This window comes from Ictalurus furcatus, chromosome 27 (genome assembly GCF_023375685.1).
Source record: "Ictalurus furcatus strain D&B chromosome 27, Billie_1.0, whole genome shotgun sequence".
Lineage (NCBI taxonomy): Eukaryota > Metazoa > Chordata > Actinopteri > Siluriformes > Ictaluridae > Ictalurus > Ictalurus furcatus.
This window is the reverse complement of record NC_071281.1, coordinates 8205796-8232242: the sequence shown is the minus strand read 5'-3', so window position 1 is coordinate 8232242 and position 26447 is coordinate 8205796. Positions and strand designations below refer to the sequence as shown.

General features: G+C 40.6%; 1 protein-coding gene across 1 annotated transcript in view; it reads left to right on the top strand.

The window, feature by feature from the left end:
- mindy2 (MINDY lysine 48 deubiquitinase 2) overlaps nucleotides 1-25533 on the top strand; it is a 36314-nt gene extending 10781 nt beyond the window's left edge. Inside the window, exons 3-9 of the mRNA XM_053616667.1 lie at nucleotides 5545-5609; nucleotides 11565-11723; nucleotides 12964-13066; nucleotides 14779-14921; nucleotides 17836-18006; nucleotides 20369-20560; nucleotides 22607-25533. Of these exons, the coding sequence (XP_053472642.1) occupies nucleotides 5545-5609; nucleotides 11565-11723; nucleotides 12964-13066; nucleotides 14779-14921; nucleotides 17836-18006; nucleotides 20369-20560; nucleotides 22607-22759 (986 nt within the window). The 3' untranslated portion in view covers nucleotides 22760-25533. The remainder of the gene's footprint in view (nucleotides 1-5544; nucleotides 5610-11564; nucleotides 11724-12963; nucleotides 13067-14778; nucleotides 14922-17835; nucleotides 18007-20368; nucleotides 20561-22606) is intronic.
- The last annotated feature ends 914 nt before the right edge of the window (nucleotides 25534-26447 follow it).

Genomic DNA, 26447 nt, shown 5'->3' with positions numbered 1-26447 from the left:
TACTCTCGATAAATGTTTATTAACTAATAGATTTTTAGTATCACAAAGAAATGACCTAGTACTGTAGAAATTAAGCTTATTATACTATAACATTTTAAAACCAAAGGGTTTAATCCCTTCTTCAGCAGGGATACTGTAGACATGTACGTAAAGAACTGCTGCTGTAATCATAAAGACCCCGACGCTCTAAAGTAGGTTTGTGCAACACTGATTACAATTTTTAATTTTAAAATATTGTGGCAAACAATTTAATCATCCAAAGTCAATGAGAATGAGCACTTCTACATGTTTGCCTTCATGGAGAGTACAGGAGTGTGTAATAATAATATTAGCTGTGCAGTCGGAAACTTAGAAATTCGGGGAAAAATCAGCTGGTGGTGGAAGTTATTTAACTGTGCAGTAAACTGTTCAACTTTTTTTTTTTTTTTTTTTTTTTTTATAAATCATTTAATTTTTTTTTAATGTTTCAAATGCAATTTTTATTTGTATAGTGCTTTTTACAATGGACATTGTCTCAAAGCAGATTTACAGAAACATATAAACACAGTAAACAGATTTTAAATGTGCAAATTTATCCCAATTGGGAAAGCCGGTGGCGAAGGAAAAACTCCCTAAGATGTTAAGAGGGAGAAACCTTGAGAGGAACCAGACTCCGAAGGGAACCCGTCCTCATCTGGGTAACAACAGATAGTGTAAAAGTAATGGAAAGTTCATTATGGTTTAATATGAAAGAGCCCTTTTGACTGGTGACACCCCTAATAAATATAGTTAAATATGTACTTCTAATGTTCTTCTTCTTCTAATGTACTGTCTAATGTTCACTAAATCGAACATACATCGAACATGATTTTATTTGACACAAATATTCCCCATTTACCATGACAGAATGGGAAGGGGGTGGGGCTTCCAGGAAGTGTCTGTTAATTTTGGAGAGGTCAAAAAAAGTGCAGATCATTCCAGATTCTCTCATTGATTTGCTTTTGTTTTTAAGGGGAGAAAAATACTGCTCTTTCAGCTTTTCTTTTCTTTTTTTTTTTTGAGTGAACTTGTAAAATACGTGTGCTATGATGTTTATGTGGCACTTCTAAGCAAAATGCATAACAGTTGGCAGGCCTGGGAATATAATCGCTAATAAACTGTATATTGTGGCAATGTAATATAGTGTAATATTAGGGATGATGTCACATGCCTACTCTATAGTGTACAGTTGTAGAAGATAAATGATTTTATAATTTATCATCTGGTGTCATTCCTCTCAAGGTTCCTCCGTCGTGTTCTTCCAGGGAGTTTTTCCACATCAATGCTGCCTCTGGTTTAATCATTTGGGATCTAATTATAAATCTGCATTTGGATTTCTGTCAAGCAGCTTTGTGATGATGCCTATTGTTAAAACCTCTATACAAATAAAATTGAATTGAATAATAAGGTCCCACAGTTCTCTCCCTAGCTTAACTGCGCAGTGCCAAGTTAACTGCCAGAGAGCTACTGTTGGGCCTGTGAGCAGAACCCTTAACCCCTTAGTTGCTCAGCTCTGTGCTTGGATCTCAGTCTCCTTTGTGATTTGGCTTTGGATGAAAGCATGAGAAGAAATAGAAATGATTTCTTTTGCGATCACCAAGACTGACATGGAAAAGCCTATATCTGGATGATTTAAAGAACAACAATAGTGTGATTTTTACAGAGCTGGATGGATGGAGGGATTATATGAACAGAGGAATAGCGAGAGGAGAGGGGGAGGGATTTGGAAGCGAGGGGTTTCCTGGGCAGAGAGAAGGTTGAAGAGCCTGACTGGAGCAGCTTGGGCTGGGTCTGCATTCTTGGCAGCTGGCAGAGGAAGCTAGTGTATGTGAGAATCAAGTTAACCAGCTTGGCACTTTTCCTCCTCACTCTGGCTGGCTTGAACGGTTTGCTGCCCCGATTCTGAAGAGATTCAGGCAGTAGTTGTTTGGAACTGTTTTAGGTTTAATTACTTTTTATTTAGATATTAAGGGGGTGTATCTGTTGTGTATTGGACAATACAAAGCATATGTGACAAACAGCTTTGAGGAATCAGCACTTCCTCCCAGTATTTTGCGCAGTATTGATGACAATGCACTGAATTTAACATCTACACCCCTTCGAGAAGATGTAGAAGAAGCCTTTATTTATCACATATATGTTACACAGTGAAATTCACAGCACAGTGAAATTCTTTTTTTCGCGTAGATCAGGTTGTTAGGATGTTTGGGGCAGAGCACAAGGTCAGCCATGATATGGCGCCTCTTGAGCAGATATGGTTAAGGGCCTTGCTCAAGGGCCCAACAGTGGCAGCTTGGCAGCACTGGGGCTTGAACCCCCGATCTTCTGATCAATAATCCAGAGCCTTAACCGAACAATGAGCTACCACTGAGCAAACAAAATACATCTCGTATAGTGCTTTGTGTAAGTACCCCCACCCCTAATAAATAATGTGTATGTATGTACGTACGTGTGTGTGTGTGTGTGTGTGTGTATATGTATGTATGTATGTATGTATGTATGTATGTATATATATATATATATATATATATATATATATATATATATATATATATATATATAATATATATATATATATATATATATATATATATATATATATATATATATATATATAATATATATATAATATATATGAGAGCGAGATATAGATCGATATAGCATTGTCCCGTCCCCTGTCCCCCCGCCCCCCCCCCCCAAAATGCTTAGTAGAACCACTTTTGGCTGCGATTTGACAGTTACAAGTATTCTGTGACATGTCTCCATCAACTATCCTGATGTCTTTGCCCATTCAGCATTTTTCAGTTCTTGCTTGACAGATTTCTTGCTGGACAAAGTTCTCATTTGGATTGACATCTGTGTTTTGACTGAGCCATTCTGACACATGCAGGTTCCTGCTTTTGAGCGTAGTGTAGCTTTGCCAATATGCTTAGGCTTTTTTATTAAACCTTTTATTAAGTCTCAAACCTCTTACAGACTGGAACAGGTTTTCTTCTGGGATTGTCTTGTATTTGGTTCCATACATCTTGCCATACATCTGAACCCTGATCAGTTTCCTGTTGCCTGCTAATAAAAAGCATCTCCATCACAAGATGCTATCACCACATGCTTCACTGTGGTAATGTTCTTAGTGATGAGCAGTGTTGAGATTTTGTGCCAAGGCCAATACAGGTCAATTTTGGTCTCATCAGTCCAGAGAACACTTTTGTACATGTTTAAGACTCAAACATATCTTGTATCGCTTTTTTTCCTCTTCTCACCACTCTTCCATAAAGACATTCTTTGAAGAGTATCTGTGCTGTGGTTGTCCCATCTGAGCTGTGCATCTCTTCAGCACCTTCAGAGTTACCCTTGTTCTCTGGGTTGTTAATCTGACAAATGCCCTCCTTACACAGCCACTGGCTTTTGGAGGACATCCCCCTATAGCTATGGTTGTCATATTCTTTCTATTTTTAATAATACCTTTAATGGTACTTCATCAAATGTTGAAACTTTGGGGGGGGGGGATTATGAATCCTTAACTGATACTTTTCCAGAGCTTTGGACTTGTTTTGATAGCTCCTTACTGATGTTGTTGGTTTAGGTATATTCTCTAACAAACTGCGTGGACTTCCAGGAACTGGAGTTTTTATATTGCGAACATGTGACCCTTTAATTGCACGTAGGTGGACTCCAATAAGCTAATAATGTGATTGTGGCAACTGTTTGCACCAGAACTAATTACACAGCAATGGGGGTGAGCATTTTTGCAATCCCAACTTTTATTATTATTATTATTATTTTATATATATTTTCTTAATAAAGATTATTGCTATATTTGACTCTGTTGATCCCTCCCACTTTTATATTTTAGCTATTTTGTGTAGATCCATGACATACTGTATAATCCCAGTTAAGTCCCTTACATTTCCAGGTTGTGTAAAATGTGAAAAAGCTCAAGGGGCGGGGCAGGAAGGTGGTCCAGTAGTGAGTTCACAGGCTTCATGCCCTGAGTTACATGAGTGTTTAATAGTGGATGTGAATTAGTAATAAAAGCCAGTAGTGTATATGTCACTGTGCTCAGGTTTTGATTTATTGGTCAGCATCACTGCTGTTGCTCTGAGCCAGCCTTAGGGCTGTGTGTGTGATGGAGAGAGAGAGCGAGAGAGTGGAGAGAATGTTAATCAGGTAGTTGACATGAGCCTTATGGTTTGAGTCTGACCCGTACTGGTGGTCACTTTGAGAGGCCTGTCCTGCCCCTGCTGGGTATCAGAATCAGGGAAAGAGCTCTCAGAGGCCGTATTGAATCACCCTGTAGTGCCAAACCGGATTCACTGTAATAAACAAGCTTTTGAGCCTTTGGTCTGTCGGATTGCTTTGATTATCATGGCAGAGGCTTTCCACTGCCATGTGTCTGAGTAAGTCTCATGTACTGTACCGTTTTCCTTGTTTCTTTGAGAACAGCTCTCCCTGCCAGTAAATAATTTCAGACAGAATAAAACTAATGTCTGATTGACATGCCAGAGTGTAGATACTGTTGGGAATTTTTAGAGAAGATCAGGAGACTTTGAAGTATTTTCAGCAGGATTCTTCATTACAGATGAGAGCATCAGTCTACAACATCAGAAAATGCATTTTCACGCTATAGTCCTCAAGTCTAGCTACGGGGGACGTACCTTATACATTTATATGCATTCAATGGGCCGTCCTTAGAGGTGTTTCACCAGACCTAATCCAATTAATTTATCTACATCCACACCTAGGGTCCTGTATTCACAGTTGACTCAGACAGTGATCAAAGAAACAGGCAGCCCCATTCAACTGTAAAGTCTCAGTATGACTTATGATGATCTAGGATAAAAAATAAATAAATAAATAAATAAAAAGAGGATCAAAGTGACCCTAAATTGTGCATTCCAGCAGTACTCGTACGATACTGCAGATTGTGTCTGGAAAATCTCCAGTACTTTTGCACTTTTACCTTACTGACAGTCTGATAGGATTTTGTATACAGAATGCCTTCTATTTGGATCAGTCTTTAAATGTTGATTATTATTGCCACATATAAACATAAATTCCAGAAAATCAGTCCCTGAATTTGAGTCAGCTGGCTGAGATGACCAACATCACAAATATATTCAGTTCTCCAACAGCATCAATGGAGCTGGATTGTTTGGGCAGTTAATCAGGCCTCATACCCTCCTCATACTATGCATCACACAGTGACCATGTGACACCGGGTCTAAATACAGGCTCAGATTGTAGTGTATGACTGGCATAATGTGTCAATTCGACCCTTTGGTCCCATTTTAGTGTTTCCTGGAAAACATCTGCATGTTAAACCTGAAAAAAAAAAAAATTCTGTGAAATGAGCATAGAAAGAGCTGCTGCTTGTGGATAATTGGCAGGAGCAGATGGTTAGTTAGACAGAGTATACAGAGAGAGCTGTGACAGTGTTGTGTTTGTGTGGCTGTTTTAATGAGCACCGTGTTTCTGATGTGTGCTTTCCCTCATTATTCTCCCCCTCCTTCTTTTTCTCTACATCAGGAGACTACATCCTTGATGCCAAACCAAAAGAGATCTCTGAGGCTCAGCGTTTGAACTACGAGCAGGTAAGGGGCTGTTTATAGCGGCGCTGTTTTCCAAACATCTGGATGCACTGCAGAGGCATTTGCTTCGTGTTTAGAAACCTGAGCCATATGAGGGTGCCTGATAGAAATGCATCACGCAGGAACGGATGGTCTGGTGTATTCTCAGAGCTGTATGAGAGGGATTGGAGGTACACCCAGTCATGTTACTCACACAGTGGGACCATCTACACCTTTTCACCCCATTCTCATTATAGCTCTCATAGCCTCATGCAGTTTCAGTACGGCTGAGTTCAGGGTGAGGGGGGACAGATTTTTTCAGGATGTACATAAATCTGCAGAAAATAGACCGCGTTGAGGCAGAATATAGAATAGAATAGGCAGAAAGTCGAAAATATCTGCTTTTAGGCAGACCTTAAATTATATACAAGTTCATCTAAATTACATTTTCATTGTATAAAGGCCAGGAAAAATTTTACTTTTATTTTCCACAAGACTACTACCAGAATTTCTAATAGTGTGGTTTTTAGTACCAACAGGAAGTAATGGTATTTGGAGGAGGGATTAACACTACTGTTCATTGTTGACTGGTTTTGCGTATCATTTATGGCATTTTGGCAGGCACCCTTATCCAGAGTGACATTTATCTCATTTTTATACAACTGAGCAGTTGAGGGTAAAGGGCCTTGCTCAAGGGCCCAGCAATGGCAGCTTGGTGGGATTTGAACTCATGACCTTCTGATCAGTAGTCCCCTGTCTTAACCACTGAGCTACCACTGCCTTGTTGTACGTATCAAACGTACGTATCAAACGTACAACAATTAAATCAAAATTCATATCAGTACAAACAATGACGATTATGTTTTTGCGAATGTGCGAGATTTTTTGAATACTAGCAATGTCCTTACAATGTTTTTTTCGGTTTTGTTGTATTTTCAGGATGGTTAAAATGAACCCTTTACCGCATGGTGTTGGAATTAATTTATCTCCAATTTTTTGATGGGTAATAATAGAAAACTACTATTTTCAGATGTAACTGGAAAAAAGGGGGGGGGGGGTAACTTTGACGTAACAAACAAAAATGCCGTATCAGGGGACCTTTTCTGCAGTCATATGGCATGGTGAAGGTGTATAAATTTTTCAATGTTTAGGCAAAACTACTTGAAGGAATATTAAATTGAAAATGTAAACATTATCTGAGATAAGTTAACATTTGTTTAAATGACAAAAAATAAGAAGTTTATATATTTTGAGTATTTTGTTAAATGGTAAAATGTAATTGTTGCCATATGGCAACAGCATGTGATAATGGAACTGTGGTACTGTGGTGTATTCCTGAACTGAAATGGGTCTACATGGCAAAAAAGACACCAGGCTTCTCTAGTAGTATATTTACATTTTTAACACATTCAAAGTAAGAAAAATATTTTTCTATGGCACCTTAATGTTCTCAATTTTATGTTTCAACAGATAGAATTAAGAATTCAAGAGAGAATTTAAACAATACTTCACCCAAAACTTGTTTGGATCAAATTTTTGTGTATTTTGAGTGAGTAAATCCATCCACAATCTTTTACAACTGTAATTTCTTTCTAGAAGATCTAACTTTTACATGCTTACTGGGTGGCAAAAAAACCCTGCAAATTATAGTCTGGAAAATGCAGACTATATTTTCATGCTACAGTTAATGACATTTAAAAAATAAATTGAACATAGAAAGTCTGTAGAGGTAAAAAAAAAAAAAAAATCTGTGAAAAGTTTTAAAGGTCAAACGACAGAGCAGGAACCCTGGTGTCATTGATGTGCTTGTTTGAACGCCAGTTAGGTGAAAAACAAACTGCAAGCTCCATTATTATCGAACTATCATCCATTCTTAACAGTTAATACAGATGTTAGTGAAGCTGTGCACTAGCTGCATGGTTACTCAGAAAAGGTCATGTTTAGAACATGAGAAATGCTTATGCAGATGTTACTGATCATATAAGAGTGTTGAGAGAGAGAGAGATAAAGCGTAGAATAGAGCGAGAGATGAAGAGAATAAAAAATGAGAACCCCTCCCTGTTATGTTATCCTCCTTTTCTTCCTCTTGCTCTGCTTTCTGCCCCTCTTTCAGCGACAGTGGCGCCAGGCCAGAAGTGTGTGTGTGTGTGTGTGTGTGTGTGTGTGTGTGTGTGTGTGAGAGAGAGAGAGAGAGAGAGAGAATCACAGTGTACTGAGCCAGCTCTCTGGTTCTGAACATGCTGTACATAGTAAAGACAGCGCATGCTCAAAAATCCAGCACTGCTCAGTGTCTCATCGCCCTTTATCAACGTTGACGGCGAGGATGTTCGTCTTCTGAAAATAAAGCCTAATTATGATACAGCTGTCAGGATTTCAAAGGTCTTTTCTTTCTGCCCTTGTCAGCCGTGATGTGTTGTAGCTCACATATTGTCCTTTTCCTGAGCTCGTTTACGGTGAGGTTCATTTTTCCCCGTCTCCACTCGCACTCCTGAGCACTTGGGTCTATTTTTGTATGTGGGCTCTGAAAGCGTGAGAAGAGCCGGATTAAAATAGAAGCGTCTCAGATGCTCGTGTGTGTGTGTTTATGTTGTAGCTCAGCCTGAAGCTGGCTCAGTTGGTGAGTGTTAGATGTTCTTCTGTGCTGCTGTCATTTCAAGAGTATAAATGCTCCAGAAGGGATGGACTGGCAGGCGTAGCACTCTCCTTGCCTTTCTGTGTTTAATGTCTGGTGCTGTCTGTTCTGCTCCACGTGTTTGGCTCACCAAAGCCATCTGCTACAGTTCAAGTGTAATGACATCTGCGTTTTTTTCAGAGATTTGATTATTCTTTGAACCCCTCACCTAATAGTAGAGTTCGACCGATAGTGGATTTTACCGATCCCGATAACTAACTAAGTTGGGCAGATAACCAGTTAATCAACTGATAGTTTTGCATTCAGTATCAATTTTAAAAACTAACACTCAAAGTAAAATATTGCTGAACTTTTATTACAAAAACAAACCGTACCAACTGTACCATGAAAATGTACTGTACTTTTAAAAAAAAAAAAAATAATAATAATCCTTGTAGTTCCAGCAATCGGTTAAACCGATCAATCTGTCGACCTCTAACTAATAGATCTGTAGCAGTGATGCACCAGAATGAAAATCTCGAACAAAATGGAGGCCAAATGTTATCTTGATGAAAAACAGAAAAGCCCCCCATCCTGAAGACTGTTTTTTGTGTCTGAAAACTTAAAGGATCAGCTTTACCTCCGACACTAGTGACTCCTTCCAAAAATGCACTGTTCTAGCTGTGCTGTTTAGAGTAAATCAACACCCACTGAATCAGAATTGAGAAGTCAGCTGCTCTGTGGTATAAATTCTTATGTCTTGCTTTTTATTTCTACTTTTGAAACAGTTTAAAACCTACAAGCGAATTGAAATTACCGATAAGCAAATTATTGTCATAGCAAAAAGGGAAATGATGCAGGCGGTGCGGATCAGGTATTGATAACGGGGACGTAACGGTAGTTGAATCTAGATTCAAGTAATTCAAATTCAAATAAATGCAGATTAATAGAAATACCAATATAAACACATCCGCCTCCCCAAAGCCATGGCCCCAAACGCAGGGTAGAACCACACAGAATGCTAATGCTACAGGAGGAACTTTCTGAAATGACAGGCAACATGATTGACAGGCAGCTAGAAACACCTGATTGGTTGGGTGTTGGTTTCTCACATCATTTACAGAGGCTGGAGTTTCTACTCTCAGCAATCAGAGTGTGAGGAGAATTTAAAATATTACACAAAAGTGTTCTGATTTCTTCTCTGACCCATTTATAAGTCTCCGCTTTAAAGACCGAGAGAGGGGACTGGAAATGGAAGGTTTATTGGAGACCAGTCATACACAGTATTTATATCACAGCTGTTTATAATACCATGGAGAGAGGTTAGACTGATGTGGCCACACACACACAGAGATAGGACAAGTTGGTGAAGCAACAGGGAGCAAGAATGCGTGAGGGTGGGCGAGGGTGAGTACTGAGTAGGGAGCACAGCATGGTGTGATGAGGTCGTGTGCAGATGGGTTTGGGTTGCGGCAGGTTGCCCAGTGGAACCGATGGTGCCGTAATGAATCATGTTCGCACACGTTCCAACAGGATGCTGACTCATGTTCCCGCACAGCACAACTAAGCAGTTTTCAGAAAATATTTTATGTGGCTTCTATTTATGAATCATCACATTCAAGTTCATGCCCTGTGACAGTATAAGCAATATCACAATTTAACACACACACACACACACACACAGTGTGTAAAGCCTAAGTGCAGCCCAAATGGCCTGAATAAAACAAGAGCGAGATCAAAAGAAAGGAGTGAGTAAAATGCTTTCCCAGATAGACTGAAACTTCATCCTAACATCCAATGACTACAGTGTAAAATATGAAACCAAATTTGATTAACATCCAGTAAGCCTTAATTGATAGAAATACGATAACATACAGTACAAACACCAGCTGAAGCCACTATTGCGTACGTTTGATTGACAGCCCTCTGTCTGTCTGAAACTCCCAGTTTGCGTCACCATTTAGAGATTGTAGCGTTATCACAATAGGCTGTACTTGCTAGGCTAGCGTCAGCTTTCTGGATTGCTCAGTCTCGGAGACTAGTGACGTGGGAATTCATAGTTTTGATAACAGCTAGCTGGGAAATACAAACAAAGTTAGCAAGCTTAGCCACCAAGATTAGCCACAACCCCATTACATCAAAAAGTATGCGTGTGTGTGTGTGTGAGGCAGCAGCTGCCGAGTTCCTGGCCATGACTCCATCGACAGGCCGTGTTTGTGTGTGCAGGAAGTACAGCAGGATTCGCTGACCTCGGCCTGATGGGAGAGTGTTCAATAACCCTGTGTTTGCTGCTGCTCAATGGCCTGCCGTTTTGTAAAGTTCAATTATGTTTGCTTTATTGTGCAGTATATGGGCCTGGCTGAGTAAATGTTATTTTTCTCTCTCTTCTTTCTTTTTGTATTTGTCTGCTGGTTATTCTCCGTTTCTTTTTCTCTTACTTGTGTTCATATCAGTGAGCTTCATGGTAAGCACCACACTTGGTTTTAGTTAGAAAAACATTTAGTTCAAATGATTGGGTGTGGGGACGTGAATAGGAATAACAATTAAAACTCTGTGTGTGTATACATGATGATTTAGCCATTCGCAATGCTTTCACTATGCTAAACTAAGTTGAGCTTGTATTTGCTCTTAAACGCATGTACAGTATGTGTACTCACGATGGCTGCAGCACATATCCTGCTTTCATTCAGCACGCCAATTATACATGTCCAAAAAAATCAACACATCTGTGGCATCATAGCAACATAGACATAATGTGAAGCAACACACCAAATAACATACAAATGGCAGCTACTGAGAAATATAAGCTCAGGTGACATGACAAGGTTGGTTTAATGGCCTGATTTAACATCTGTATTGGAGTCGCTGCAGCTGTCTCCGCCAGTTTCTCAAGATACACATCATCATAGACTTCTTCACTTCTTCTCCCACCATCTGCACTGTTTACCTTGTTCTGCAAAATCAGATGAAGTTGTCAGAGAAGGAATTCCAGTGCTGAAGTGGTGTTTTGGCTCTGACCTGCCCGTTAGTGGACAGAGCTTTTTAATCCTCCGGATGTTTGAAACGCGAGTATGTGCACAATGCTGCTTGCGTAGCTACCGTGTCCACATGCGTAAGTGTAGTCATATGTTTGGTATAACCCTGGCCTTAGTAGTTAGCTATTATCATCTTGGCTCCAGTGCGAAACAAAAAAAAGCAGCCGTCATCTATCAAAAGTTTTGGGTAAAAAGGAAACGGTATACATGTCATTTTTGACCAAACTGGTGTTTGTTTTGGTGGTTCACTGTTAATGGTCATGTACATTGTACTGCTTTCATTTCTCCTAATTGTGTGTGTGTGTGTGTGTGTGTGTGTGTGTGTGTGTATAGAACATGAGCGATGCCATGGCCGTCCTCCACAAGCTACAGACAGGTTTGGACGTGAATGTGAAGTTCACAGGTGTCAGGGTGTTTGAATACACCCCAGAGTGCATCGTCTTTGACCTGCTCGACATCCCACTGTACCATGGCTGGCTGGTTGAACCCCAGGTGTGTGAACTCATTCATAAAACTACTGCTGCATCTGGGACACAAAATGGTGCACCATATTGTTTACTCCCATTGTATTGTAAATTGCGTGTTCAAAGAAATCAGATATGCTAAAGTGTTTTCCCATCGGATGTTTCTAAATCGGATGTTTCTAAATCGGATGTTTCTAAATCGGATGTTTCTAAATCGGATGTTTCTAAATCGTTTTTTACGTTTTCTGTTTTGAGACTTAAAAGCATGGCGTCAGCTAAACACAGTTACTGTTCTGGAACAGTACAGACATGAGCAGGAAGAATCCTTACTGTCTAGAAACACTGATTCTCACTGTAATGAGACAGCTCTGAACTTAGATTAACATTTAAGGTGTATCCTGAGGCACCCAGGGCAACAAGAGCAACATGGTGTAGAGTCATTTTTTACATCAAAATGTTACATATTGCAGCTTTAATATAAATGCACTCATTGGTCACTTTAGTAGTAAAATGTGTATGCCTGCATTTTCATGCAGTTATCCAGTCAGCCAGTCATGTGGCAGCAATGCAATGCATAAAATCATGCAGATGCAGTTCAAGAGCTTCACAGCAATGCTGGGAGAAACAAAAAACATCCACTCGGTGCCCCTTCTGCAGGACCGTGTTGATTAGAGAGGTCAGGGGAGAATAGCCAGACTGGTTTAAGCTGAGATAGAGGCTACTGTAACTCTCATAACCACTCTTTACAACTGTGGTGAGCAGAAAAGCAACTCAGAATGCACAACGTGCCGAGCCACCAAGCAATGCTTTTCCAATCTTTAACTGTCCCGTTTCAGTGAAGCCATGTCCACTGTAGCCTTAGATTCCTGTTCTTGGCTGACAGAAGGGGAATCCGATTGTGGTCTTATGTCTTAAGGTTCGTTATGCCGTGCGATTTGTATAGTTGTACGAATGAGCAAGTGTACCGGTATTCCTATTAAAGTGGCCACTAAGTGTTTAGAATGAGAGCCGAAGTAAAGGGAGAATAACTCTGGTTTTGTGTAAAATTAAGCTGCTACACTCATTGTCCCAGCATCCTCTCTGCGTTAGAGTTTATCAGAGTTCTAAGAAACAGAATACTTTTGCTTTGTTTTGTTTTTCAATTTCGTGAAAGATCTCCTAGTGTGTTAAACTTACTGCAATAAAACAAGAATATATGTATTTCATACTTCTCTCTCTCTCTCTCTCTCTCTCTCTCTCTCTCTCTCTCTCTCTCTCTCTGTCTGTAGATGAGTGATATAGTGAAGGCAGTGGGGAACTGCAGTTATAACCAGCTGGTTGAGAAGATCATCAGTTATAAGCAGTCGGAGAACAGCGAGCTGGCTGGAGAAGGTGTGAAGGTCCTTTCATTCCTCCATTACCTCCAGCACTTTCTCTCTCTTACACCTTTTTCAAGGATTGTTTTTCATACTCTCCTCTGGTGAAAGTAATCGTGGCATTGGCTGTTCTGTGAATAGGACAGTCTTTATGTAAAAAGGATCGAGTCTGTGTGTGTGTGTGTGTGTGGGGTGTGTGTGTGTGTGTTAAATGTTGTGATTTATTGTATAACTTATTACTGACACTCTCTTTCTCTCTTTTTCTTGCTTGGGCACTTTCTTTCTTGTTCTCCTTGTGCGCATTTTCATTTACATCACATTGTTCGTTAGGTTAAATTTTTCATGCCTCTTGCATCACATAAATATTTAAATAAATGGCAGCACAAGTTAGTCATGAAGTCTGTAGCTACACACACGCGCGCACACACACACGCGCGCACACACGTCTTTTCTCTGTTTTACTTTTGTTCTTCAGCTTGGGTGTGCCCCTTCCTTTCTACTGTATCACACTTTCTGTCTGAGGAGGTCTGTCTCTTTCTCTTTCTCTTTCTCTTTCTCTCTCTCTCTCTCTCTCTCTCTCTCTCTCTCTCTCTCTCTCTCTCCCCCCCTCCCTCCCTCGCTCAGTATCTCTCTCTCCCCCTCTCTGTACCTCTCTCTACCTCCTTTACATTTTTTCACCTCTCTCTCCTGCCATTTGCTGGGTCTGTGTTTGCCTTCCATCTACATGCTGTGGTTACGTACGTGTACACTCACCATCCACTTTAATAGGAACATCTGTACACTTGCTCATTTATGCAGTTATTTAATCAGCTAATCATGTGGCAGCAGCACAATGCATAAAATCATGCAGATACAGGTCAAGAGCTTCAGTTAATGTTCACATCAAACATCAGAATGAAGACAAAATGTGATCTCTGTTACATTAACCGTGGCATGGTTGTTGGTGCCAGATGGACTGGTTTGAGTATTTCAGAACCTGCTGATCTCCTGGGATTTTCACACACTCCTGGGAATTGGATAACTGCATAAATGAGCAGGTGTACAGGTGTTCCTATTAAAGTGGACGGTGAGTGTATACTCGTAGTTTTGTTTTTGATTTGTTTTGGTAACGCATAAAGGTGGCAGAAAACTTTGTAGGCTCTTTCCTTTTAAAATTGTGTATATAATCATTAAGACTGGGATACAGTTGCTCTGTCAAGGTTTAGACCTCAGTCTCCATGTCATCACAACACCAGTTGAAGGAGTATCTTTTAGAATTGATACCAAAGCACATTGAAGCTGTTCTGGAGACCCAACAACATACTGCAACACTTTAGAACAACAGAGACCGTGAGTTCAGTGAGGGAAAAGTTGAGGCTTGTCAGTGTTTTTATTCCATTTTCAGTTCACCTCACAGACAGCAGAGACTTTAAATCTTCTACAGCTGCTTTAATGTAAAGGTGTGTATTTATCAAAGCACTTAATGATCCACACCTTTAATTTCTTAGGCTTCAGGTCAGGGTTGAGACTGGTATAATCATACAGTATGACATGTACCTGCCTGTTTGTATGGGTGTGTGTTATATTTCTGCCTATACTATAGTTGGACTTTGTGTGTGTGCGTGTGTATGTGTGCACGTGCATCAGCAGAATTAGTATCTTATTGTGTTTTCATGCTTCTGTGATGACCTTCAGGACACTGGTACATGGCTGTGTAATGATGTGTATCTTGGTGACGTGTGTTGTCAGGCTTCGTGGCGGAGCAGTTCCTTCACAGCACGGCCACGCAGCTGACCTACCACGGCCTGTGTGAGCTCACATCCACTGTGCAGGAGGGGGAACTGTGTGTGTTCTTCAGGAACAACCACTTCAGTACCATGACCAAATTCAAGGTGAGACGGAACAAACAAAAACACCCACACACACAGGTCTGTCTGAATAATTGATTGATTGGCTGGAAGGTGTGTGTTCAAACCGTACAATGTACAGGTAGTTCCAGTCAGTTTAATCACCGTTCTAAGTTAATGCACTGCCTGTAAACAGCTGTAACCATAGTAACATACAGTTACAAACAGTAGTTGAAACTTGCAGCTTCATTATTAGTAGAGATGCAGCACAGAAGCAGGTCATTCACACATGCGTGCTCTCTCTCTCTCACACGTTCTCTCTCTCTCTCATAATGTTTTACTATAATTCATTCAAATAAATGTCATCTTTTCGCACTACTTTATCTGTGTATGGTTTAGAGCAGGCAGTATTCTAGATGTAACGACCCGCATATAAAATAACTAACGGAAATTTACTGTTCTTATATTTTCAGTCAAATTTTGCACTACAAACATTGACAGCTTTAACTTGTCAGTGCTGGCAAGTGACCCAGCGACCCAGTTTAAGTGAGATAAACCACGCCTGGGTGTGCATTACACGATTTTAATGCCGAATGCTTCATGTCGGGGGGGGGTATTCGTTGCCTCCATGTCATGCATTAAAATTGTTGAGGATTACTATCCCTTACACACACACACACACACACGTGTGTACGTAAGGAATAATTGACGACGTGCCGTTGAATTATTAGAAAATAATGCACGTGGTCATGGCGTGAGGTGGAGTTGTTGTTGAATGTGTGTGCTGTGGTGGACAGTAGGCTGAATTTTTACGTTACTTCAGTTAACTTGGCGGCGTGATGTGGAACTGTAATATTGTCAAGACCTTACTTGAACTACTTTAGCTGTGTATTTACTGAAAAATAATTGATTTATACAGAGTATATACAAAACATGTAAAACTGAAAGTAGTGTTTCAATTCATTTTAATGAGCTAGATAAACTCTGTTGTCATAGTTGAACTAAAAGGTGTACTAAAGATTGTATAAAAAGATTTTTTTTTTAACTAATTTACCATTTTAACTTATTTTGAATAAGTCATTATCACACTCACCTTTTAACTTCTTTACTGTGGAGTAAATTGAAGGAAAAAAAAAAAAAATTACAAACGGCCCTGTATCTGGTTGACTTTAATACCTAATAGCACGGTATCTGGGATTTAGACCCTTTGGAAGAGCTTCTCAGTGTTGTCACATCCTCGCTTCTACATTCATTCAGAAACACAAGACTCATTTAGTTTTTCATTTTCTGCCCCCTATTGGACACGTTCTTGTTACATGCATGCATGAATGAAGGAAGACTCCTGGGCGTACATGCTAGACACCTTCACTTGTTCACAAATACACATGGCAGATGTATAAACAACAGGGCAGATTGGCACAACAAGCAGTCCCACACTTCACAAAAAAGAAAGCAGCAGCTCTCTGAAGTTCCCTATATTTATCCTTTTTTAATTTATTTTAATTTTTTTTTATATCCAACGTGGCATCACATCCTTCTAGATGTAAATTATACCATATTTCTCTTCACCGGATCAAAGTCCACAAAGGTTTTGACAGTTTATTATATTTGTATTTATGTTTGTAGATTGTCAGAATTTGTTGTATGGTTCAGCATTTAGACGACTCACTTTGGTTGTAACGAACGAGGAATCCAAATGCAAAAAAACTTTTGTGGTGGAAATGCCAGTTCAGACACCACTCTTGTGTCCTGTGGGATTCCAGTCCTGATACCCACCTTTAGTTCCTTAAGTCAGTAAATAAATTAGCATGCAGTGGTGAATAAATAACTGTCATGCACTCAGTGTCCTAAAATGAGACGGAAACCTTTTTAAAGATATTGCTACTGAAGCAGATGAACACAATGTAACCCAGCTTACATTAGCCAAGCCTTCACATACTGATACACTCGCAGATTTTCAAAAGCCCTTCAAATCACTTTTCCTCTGGCTCAGCAACAGCCTAATAGAAAGCGAGATGCATCTTCCGAGTGCCTAATCACAAGCCGTGGCCACAGAATTCTTCTAGTTTTATTCTTCTAGTGGTGAGAGATTAACTGTAATAGGTGCATTATGGTCATACACGACTCAAGTTTGCCTGTTATCACTAGTAAACACAGTATAATTTAATTAATTATTATAAAAGTGGCCATGTTTTCACTTGACATTTTGTGCTAAATTGAGAAGTGGTGTTTTATTTGCATATGACAGTTATGACAGCTTTATGGCTCAGTTTCTGGAAGGATATTTTGATGTCAATACGCCATAACGCTGACATGTAACTGTCATAATATATACAGTGTGATGTGGCCTGACATGAAGCGGAGTTACTGTTACCCCGGACTTGCTTATTTTCATATAACAGCACATCCACTGAAACTTGCCAATGAATACAACTATTTTTAAAATCCATTCAACATCTGGGAAGTTACTTTCTGTGACATTACAGCATTACGTTATAACATTACATGATATACTTCCAGACTAAACCTGCAGCTTGTCATATTACTAAGAAACTGGAAAGCACAAGTCGTCTGTCCTGAAGATCTGCACCAGGAAACATACCGCTTTACCTCGGACTCTAGCAAAACACTGGCATCTCCTTACATCAGTGTTAAATAGACTTGCTGCTTACAGAAAGCCGTAACATGCTTTTCTTTTTTAAATAACAGTACTGTTTATCATTTAAATTATGTGAGCATCTAATATACAAGTCCATGAGTTAGTTGTCACTATAGAAACAATAATGTATTCAAACAGAAACAGAAAACCCCCTCTGACCAGTGAGAATCAGGAATTCTACAGCGATGTGGTGCTCAAGTGTTGAGGGTGTTGGGATAAGGTTAAATGTGTGTGTGTGTGTGTGTGTGTGTGTGTGTGTGTGTGTGTGTGTGTGTGTGTGTGTGTGTGTGTGTGTGGCAGGGCCAGCTGTACCTGCTGGTGACGGATCAGGGCTTTCTGACTGAGGAGAAGGTGGTGTGGGAGAGTCTACATAACGTGGACGGAGACGGAAATTTCTGCGATTCAGAGTTCCGTCTGAGACCCTCCGACCCCGAGAGCGTCTACCATGGCCAGCAGGACCAGATCGATCAGGTCAGGACATCTCCTTACTTAATGCTCTCCGCTTTAACGTAGTCCCCTTTAACGTAATTACCTTTATGGCGATCGCCTCTACAAGAGGTTGGTAAATATCCACCCGCTGGCTAGATAGCATTACTTTGTCAGTTTTAGCTAACTGTTTGTGTAGGACTTGAGTTTATACCCCTAAATTGATTTAGACAACTTGTAATTGGGTTTATGAAGATGTTAATATGATTGATCTATAAAAATCGGTTTACTTGTAGTCCGTCTGGTACTACTACATTTATTCTAGGTGTCTGGTGGCCTAATACAATGCTGCCATCTGCTGGATATATTTTCAATTACCGTACTAAAAATGGCAAATGTTAAAATAGGACGTTAACAGTAGAGGGTGGTAAAGCGCTACATTTACTTCGTTCCTTTTACTTGAGTAATTTTTTGGAAAAAAAAATATTTTTAAGAGCAAGTTTAACTGGTCATACTTATACTCTTACTCAAGTTTATTTTTAATCGTAGAAATACATTCTGCGGCGTTCCTCCGTTACTGTTAAATGTTAATGAATATATGTAGTTTTAGTAATTAGTTTAAATCACGTATAATGAGGTCGTGAGTCTCGCGATACGCTGCAGTGGTCTGAATGCGGACACAAGAACCGCTCATCTTTTTATCACCTCAGTCCTGGAGAGGGGGGAATAGTGAGCATGTGGAGGGAGGGATACAGGACACACACTTCTGTTCTGTTGTCTTGTTTAAATGCAGATTTGTGTTGTGAAAATAAAGACAGTCAACCGTTGGGAAAAGGTTTTTGGTTTTTTTTTGGGTGTGTGTGAGATTTTATGTTGAAAATGACAGGTTCTGTGTTATTGGACCCATCACAGGACTGGGATATGCTGCTTCATGTTGAACCCAGGTTTTATATCATATAAACAGAGGAGAGGTGTGACTTACAGTTCTCCATGTAGTCAGAGATTCAGGATTTTCCCTTCATTTTAATCAGATCTGACGTCTTCTCATTGGATATTTTATTACTGTTACTTGAATAATTATTTTTATAAGTAGTTTTACTTGTACTCGAGTGAAATCTTTGGCTACTCTACCCACCTCTGCATGTTAATTGGCTGTTATGAATAAGCTTGTGTACTTAAGGCAGTCCCTGTACAGTCCCCTATACATGCCACATTATCAAGGCAGGTTTTCATGAGCGCTTTTAATCTTCTGTCCCTGCATCCACAGAGCTTTATTTCCCAGAATACCTGGTGCAGTTCTTACCTCATCACCTCTAAGGGTTCTGTTCAAAAGCAGCCACAGGGCTAAGTGATGGTTTTTTTATTATATAGAGTCAGATTTTAGGGTAGTACAGTCATTACATTGGGTCAAGGGGTTAGTGTGAAAGTGGCAGTGATGTGCATTGTTTGAAACAGTCCTTAGTGAGGTGCAATAGTGATCTAGTAAAAGGTGGCGTGTAGTTGTGCACACATGGCTCTCCTGATACATGGCTCTCCTGATACATGGGTGTTGGCACAGCTGCTGGGAGGCAAAGCTTTATCGATAATTAATGCTGATAATGCACCCCTCCTTCTTCTTCCCTCCACTTGTATGTCCTTGTGGGGTTAGACACCGCAAAGGTTTAATGTAGAACTGACATGATGTCTCACATCCTCTGTCTCTCATGCTCTCCCGTTGTTTACTCCCTTTGCTCTTTGCCTATATTGCGTCTTGAATAATAGATGATATTTTTTGTTCCTTGAGTTGTGTGTCAGCTCATGACACTGCTGTGTTTTGATGGCAAACAGGGTGAACAAGAGTTCAGGCTGTACTTCACGAGAGCAGCAGAGTGTGCTGTTTGTAAAAGAGAGCCATTTGTAAAAAAAATATATATATATAAAAATAAATATTCATCCATCTTCTATAAGTGCTTAATCCTGGTCAGCGTAATGGTGGATCTGGAGCCAGTTCCAGGAACACCGGATGTGAGGCAGGAATACGCCCTGAAATGGCTCACCAGCGTTAAATAACTAGACCTGGATACCTAAATAACTAGAAAATGATCACAAAGTAAAAATTCTGCCAATTGTGCCAGTTATTCGTCATCACTTCGGTCCTAATTACGTCTCCCCTATCGAACATACTTTAAAGGTGCAGGTTAACATGTGTTCTCCAACAGTTATGAAGCCAGACACTGCATCTTTTCAAACTGCTGCTCATGTAAAGTTATAGGAGGACAGCTATAAACAAACACTACTCTGTATAGATTCAAAAACAGCAGAAGGAAGTTACGCATTATGGGGGTCTATCAGAGCACCTGACAGCCATCTTATGCTATTGTACATAGTTTCTGTTGACTGAAGTGTGTGTGTGTGTGTGCGCTCACAGGACTACCTGATGGCACTGTCGCTGCAGCAGGAGCAGCAGGTTTCAGAACTGGGCTGGGAACAGCTTCCTGAGGGCATCAGTGATCTGGAGCTAGCGAAGAAGCTGCAGGAGGAGGAAGATCGCAGGGCATCAGAGTTCTATCAGGAGCAGGAGGAGGAGCAGGAGCAGGCTGCTGCAGCCGCACAGGCCCAGGTACAAATACAGACATGCAAATTCAGTGTTTCATACATGCATGGGTGACAAAGGGATAATCAACATTAAAGTGTTTTAGTAACCATACGCTCAAAGAACAGCTTCAAGTACACTGTGGCAGATTCTACAAGTCTGTGGAACTGGACTGGAGGGATGAACGCTGTTCTTCAAAAAGATATTCCCTCCATTGCTGTTTTGATGATGATGGTGTAGAGCACTGTCTAGAAAGTCACTACAGACTGAAGTCATCTGATTTTCTTGCTTTTTTTTGAGTCCTCATCACACCACTGAGTGAGCCCTCAAGAATCATTCTGGATGTAGCCAGTCCCATCAGGAGAGAAATGTTTCATTACACACAGGATAAAAAGTGATCAGTCAGAAGAATTTTGTGTGGCCTGCCACAGCATTTTTTTTTAAGGAAATGGGTCATGCTTTTCATTCATATATTTCAAAGCACTTTTATATAGAGTAGATATAAAAAGTCTACACACCCCTGTTAAAACGGCAGGTTTTTGTGATTTAAAAAAACAAACAAAACCAAGATAAATCATGTCAGAACCTTTTCTACCTTTATTCTGAAATAAAGTGGAAAAAAAAAATCATTTTAGAGGGGGAAAGGGTCAAAAACCTGGTTGCATAAGTATGCACACCCCTAAACTAATTTAAAGTGCCTGTAGATTTTATTACAGCATTCAATCTTTTTGGGTAAGAGTCTATCAGTTTGGCACATCTAGACTTAGCAATATTTTGCCATTCTTCCTTGCAAAAGTATTCTAACTCCGTCAGATTGGCCCAGCCAGAGTCCAGACCTGGCTGGGCCATTACAAAACCATCAACCTGTTTTGGTGAAGCCATTCCTTTGTTGATCTGGAGGTTTGCCATGCTGAAAGGTGAAATTCCTCTTCATCTTAAATGTTGTAGCAGTAGCCTTAAGGTTTTGCACCAGAATTTACTGGTATTTGGAGCTATTCATTATTTCCTCCACCCTGAAAGTCCCAGTTCCAGCTAAAGAAAAACAGCCCCATGTGTGATTCTGCCACCAGCATGCTTCCCCGTGGGGATGTTGTGCTTTTGGTGATGTTTTTTGTGCCAAACATATCTTTTGTTATTATGGGCAAAAAGTTCACTTTGGTTTCCTTAGACCATAACACAACATTCCACATGGTTTTTGGAGATTGGATGTATTTTTTATTTTGTTTAAAAAAAGGCTTCCGTTTTGCCACCCTACCCCATAGCCCAGAGATGTAAAGAATTTGGGAGATTATCATCACATGTAGGGAGCAGTACTTGCCAGCAATTGCTGCAGTTCTTTTAATGTTGCTGTAGGCCTCTTTGCAGCCTCCCAGACCAGTTTTCTCCTGATCTTCTCATCAATTTTAGAGCGATGTCCTGTTCTTAGTAGTGTCACTATCGTGCCATATTTTCTCCACTTGTTGATTTGTCTTTAGTGTTCCATGGTATATCCAATGCCGCTGAATTTTTTTTTTTGTAATCCTCTCCCATGGCTTTTCCAATTGGACGTTACCAAGAAGATGTCGGGAAAATCCTATAGGAACAGCTGTATTTTATTTGGGGGTAATCAGTCACTTTAATTGAATGCAGGTGTATACTAGTTAGTATTTAACATGAGATTGAATGTGATTGGTTGATTCTGAACACTGCCACATTCCCAGTTATAAAAGGTTGTGCACACTAATGCAAGTTGGGTATTGGAAGTATTGGCTGTTGCAATTTCACAATAAAGATGAGACAGGTTCTCGTATGATTTAATTTAGTTTTTAAAAAAATTACATCACAAAAACCTTCCATTTTAACATGTGTAAAGACTTTATATCCACTGTAGTGTAACAGTGTGACAGTACATCAAACTGGTGGGGGGTTTTTTTGTTTGTTTTGCTGTTTTGAAAGTCCACTGAGCAGCAACAGGAATCCAATCTGCATGAGTGAAATAGTGCAGTTTGTTTTCCAGTCACTGTTGTGGTCCTGCAAGTGTCCCCGCGTTAAGTCCCTACACCTAAGCTCTTTTCCTCTCTCACTGTGCTGCAGGCTCAGGCAGCAGGTGGCGCTGTAGCAGAAGCAGCAGTCGCAGCCCCAGCAGGAGGAGCAGCAGTGTGTCCCAGTCCAGGAAAGCACAGTTCCAGCACAGAGCGCAAAGCCAAGAAAGAGGCCAAGGACAAGGATAAGTGTGTGATCCTGTAACAGCGCTGCAGCCTGCCTCACGGTCTGACTGAAACGCAGAAGGCTCGTCATTACACACTGACTCAGAGCTGCACAAGGAGTGAGAGAGCGTGATGGAGGAGAGGATCCGCTGTTCCTAAGCCACTGGTGCCTGATGCTGTTTGCTCTCTGAGCTCTGAACACACAGCAGAGCGGATCAGGAGGAACAAACTCGCACTGCGTCTCTGATCGAGCTCGCCCGACCTTCCTTACAGCCGCACGGTGCACTGCGCTCGTCTGGAGTGACCTCACACGCTTCAGGATGGTGGATTTTATAGCAAAACACACCAGAAGGAGAAATAACGGCACCGTTTTCTTGTTTTTTTTGTTTTTTTTTCTTTTCTTGATTTCCATTATTGCAGTTGTTTATAAGATGTTTTATAAGCTGTTTTATAGCATATATATATATATATATATATAATATACACACACTTCTTATATGCAGAGATGCAGTTTCACAGGCAGGATCTTTACACTGGGACAGAGAGGACGCAGCAGTAGCAGGACTACATATCACACTGTAACAGTGTTACACGACGTGCCGTTCAGCTTCTGGGCTTCTGCGGATCACGCCAAACTCGCTCTTCACTTGAAACCGTTGCTATTATGCACTAAAGTCTCGGGTTGTAGATCAGTCTGGGTTAGAGGTGGGCGATACGGCAAAATATCACTCATGAAAAATAATATCACGATCATTTGTTTTAACAAAGTGCCAGTAAATCAGTAGTGCCACGTTGTAAAGATCAACAATGAATCAGTTGGTACAAAAGCAGATTTTATCAACACAGCCTGTTACTGGAAGTCATATTGGAGTTTTTAACAAGGAACCGTAAGACGACTTGTTAATAAGAGGATGGTTAGCGCTCTGGTGATTATTTTCAGAAAACAAACCTCATAATATCGCCCACCCTATACCCAGTTTGCCATCTGGGTTTTTTTTTTATTTATTTTATTTATCCTCCTCCGTATTGCATCTCGCTTAGAACTAATGTCTCCTGCAGCCACGAGTTAACGTTCAAGATGTACTTATCATGACGTTGGTTCTCTCTTCGCTCCCTCTGTGTTTTTTTTTTAAGACATGAAAGATTGTTGAATGCGGCGCGTACATAGAGCGGTTTGTTTTGCCGACCCCGTCGTCCTCCAGCGCTCAGCAGCAGCCCCCGACTTTCCCTGCACGTTAAAGCGCACTCCATTTCACTAGACACGTTTCGGTCCCTGTGAGTTGCCACTTTAATATGCTGCCACTTTCTGAGCACCTGCTTCAGTGCTGTTTTGGATTGTACCAGATAACTTTAAGCCTTGTGTTATTTTCTCTATCGCTCGTGCCACAGCTTCTGCTGTTTTATGTTGACAGTAAACGTGATGGCACTATGTATGTATATATGTGTACCACTCCACCATAGCGGCGCAGTGTAACTCGGCACGTTATCCGTGTGACTGCCTTCTCCTGACAAACTTTTACTCTCGATAACATTCCAACAGGATGTTTTCACTCACGTTGAGATGTACACACACACACAGTTGCTCAGATGAGGGACTGCAGTAGAGGGTCAGATCCCAATCCCAGTCGTGAGGAGACACTGCTCACGTTGGAGCTTTCTCCCCGACCCACCTCAACTGTTTTAATGCACCTCTGCTGACGTCCTCTCTGTTTCACCTTGAAATGATGACTTTAGGAGATCTTGCAGAGAACGCAATCCGATTGGATGTCATTTCCATTCCAAGTTGGTAATTTATAAGTGAAAAAATATTTTGATTTACTTTAAAAACCGTGTTTTATGTGCCGAACTAGCTCTATCTGCATGTCCCGTGCATGTTACTGAGGGCTGGTGTCCCGAGCAGGAACCGAAGCGGAGCTCAAGTTACATTCAGTCAGTGAAGTGTTAGGTGTGAACACTTGCTAGTGAACTTGACCACCGGTACTTTTGACTGAAGTTACTAAAGAGTGTCGTGAGTGTTGTCGACAGAGGTGTTTTAAGAACAATATTACGTTAATTACGATGGAACAATACCCGAAGTAAACTATCATCTTATGGCTTGTCAGGACAACCAGGGAAGAATTCATTGATGTGGCTTATTTGAACAAAATATTTTGATCAGATGTATAGTTTTGTCCCTGGCCCAAGTATCCTACCCAGTGGGCTTGTTTGAGGGGTGTGTGTGTGTGTGTGTCGCCAAGGTCTGAGATTACAGGTATAGGTGAGTGAGGCGCTTTTGTCTTAGACAGGCCCTTAGTGGCCAAACTCTCTGTACATAAACACAGCTTTCAGCATTTACACTAACTTTTATACAACACACACATAGTAGTAGGTGTGAGGGGAGACTGAGACAATCTGTAGACTTTTCCATGAACAGATAACCACTCAGGCTTTCAGCGATGGAACACGTGCTTGAGTGTCTTGCCGTGCTGAAGGAGATTTAGGTAACTGGTCAAATACAGGGTTAGAATCTGGGTTTTTACACACTACGGGGTATGGGTGGGGTGGTGGTAGAGATCAGAAGCAGCATTAATAGAGTTGTTGACATGAAGGGGGTTATCTGCAGAGCACCAGGCCATCTGTTATTTCCACACTCGCACTTCACTGAACACCGCGTCGGTCGGCAGTGGGCTTCACGTTGGTCATTAACACTTAGCCGGAAGCACAACAGTAAAGCTGACCACGTTTAAGAGACAGAAAGACGTTCAGGCATGTTTTCCCGGAAGGCTGGTTATGAACTATAAAAAAGAAAACTGAGAAACACTACATTAATCATCAGTTACGTTAAACAAAACTAAGTTTCCTTTCAACACTGAAGCAAAACAAAGCATTTGACAGTAGAGCTGGGCAAAATGTCTGAGTAACAGTTCTGACAATAATGAAGAATAATTTGCTTATGAGCTCCCTATTGTCCATAACTGTATTCACATCAGATAACTGTGCTTCAAGTGCCGACTGTTTTTTAACTGAGAATCAGTCATTTCTACCCCCAGGCTGTCTATGTTCAGCTGCTGAATTACCCTGATAAACAATGGAAATATCAGTAACTATGAAAAATATCACCCAGCTCACTCTGATCAACAATGTCTTATGGGGTCTCATTTACAAAACAGTACAATTAACGTCAGATTTTCACGTTCAGTTGATTGTAACTTGTGCTGAAAGCTTCACTGCCATCACTACTGATGGTTGCATTATTCACCAAGGTGTGTTTGAAGACATTTTTTTTCTGCCTTTGTAATTGGTTCTGCACTGTTATATCAATTGAATGCACTAATAAGGAGCAAGATACCTCATTTTCTATAGAATCAGATGCCAGAGTTAGTTTAAGCACCCTGAAACGCTAATAAACAGGATGTGACCATCGGACAGGATGTAAAGCTGTCCGATGGAGAAAAGCTGAGGCTTATTCTTAAAAAACAAAACACACACACACAAAAAAACTGTCAACAACTCTGCTTTTATCATTTCAGATTAAAGGGGCAGTAATGCAACGTACTCACGTAATGTTCAGCTGCACTGAAGATCTGTTCATGCATCGTAAACCACTGTCATGTCTGTGTGATGTTACTAATGAACTGGATGTGGATTGAGGCAGATAGTTGCAGGAAAGATTTTAGCTGAGTCAGCTACCAAATGTTTTGGCTGATCAACCACAACTCAATTTAATTGGTCATCAAGCTACTCTTTTA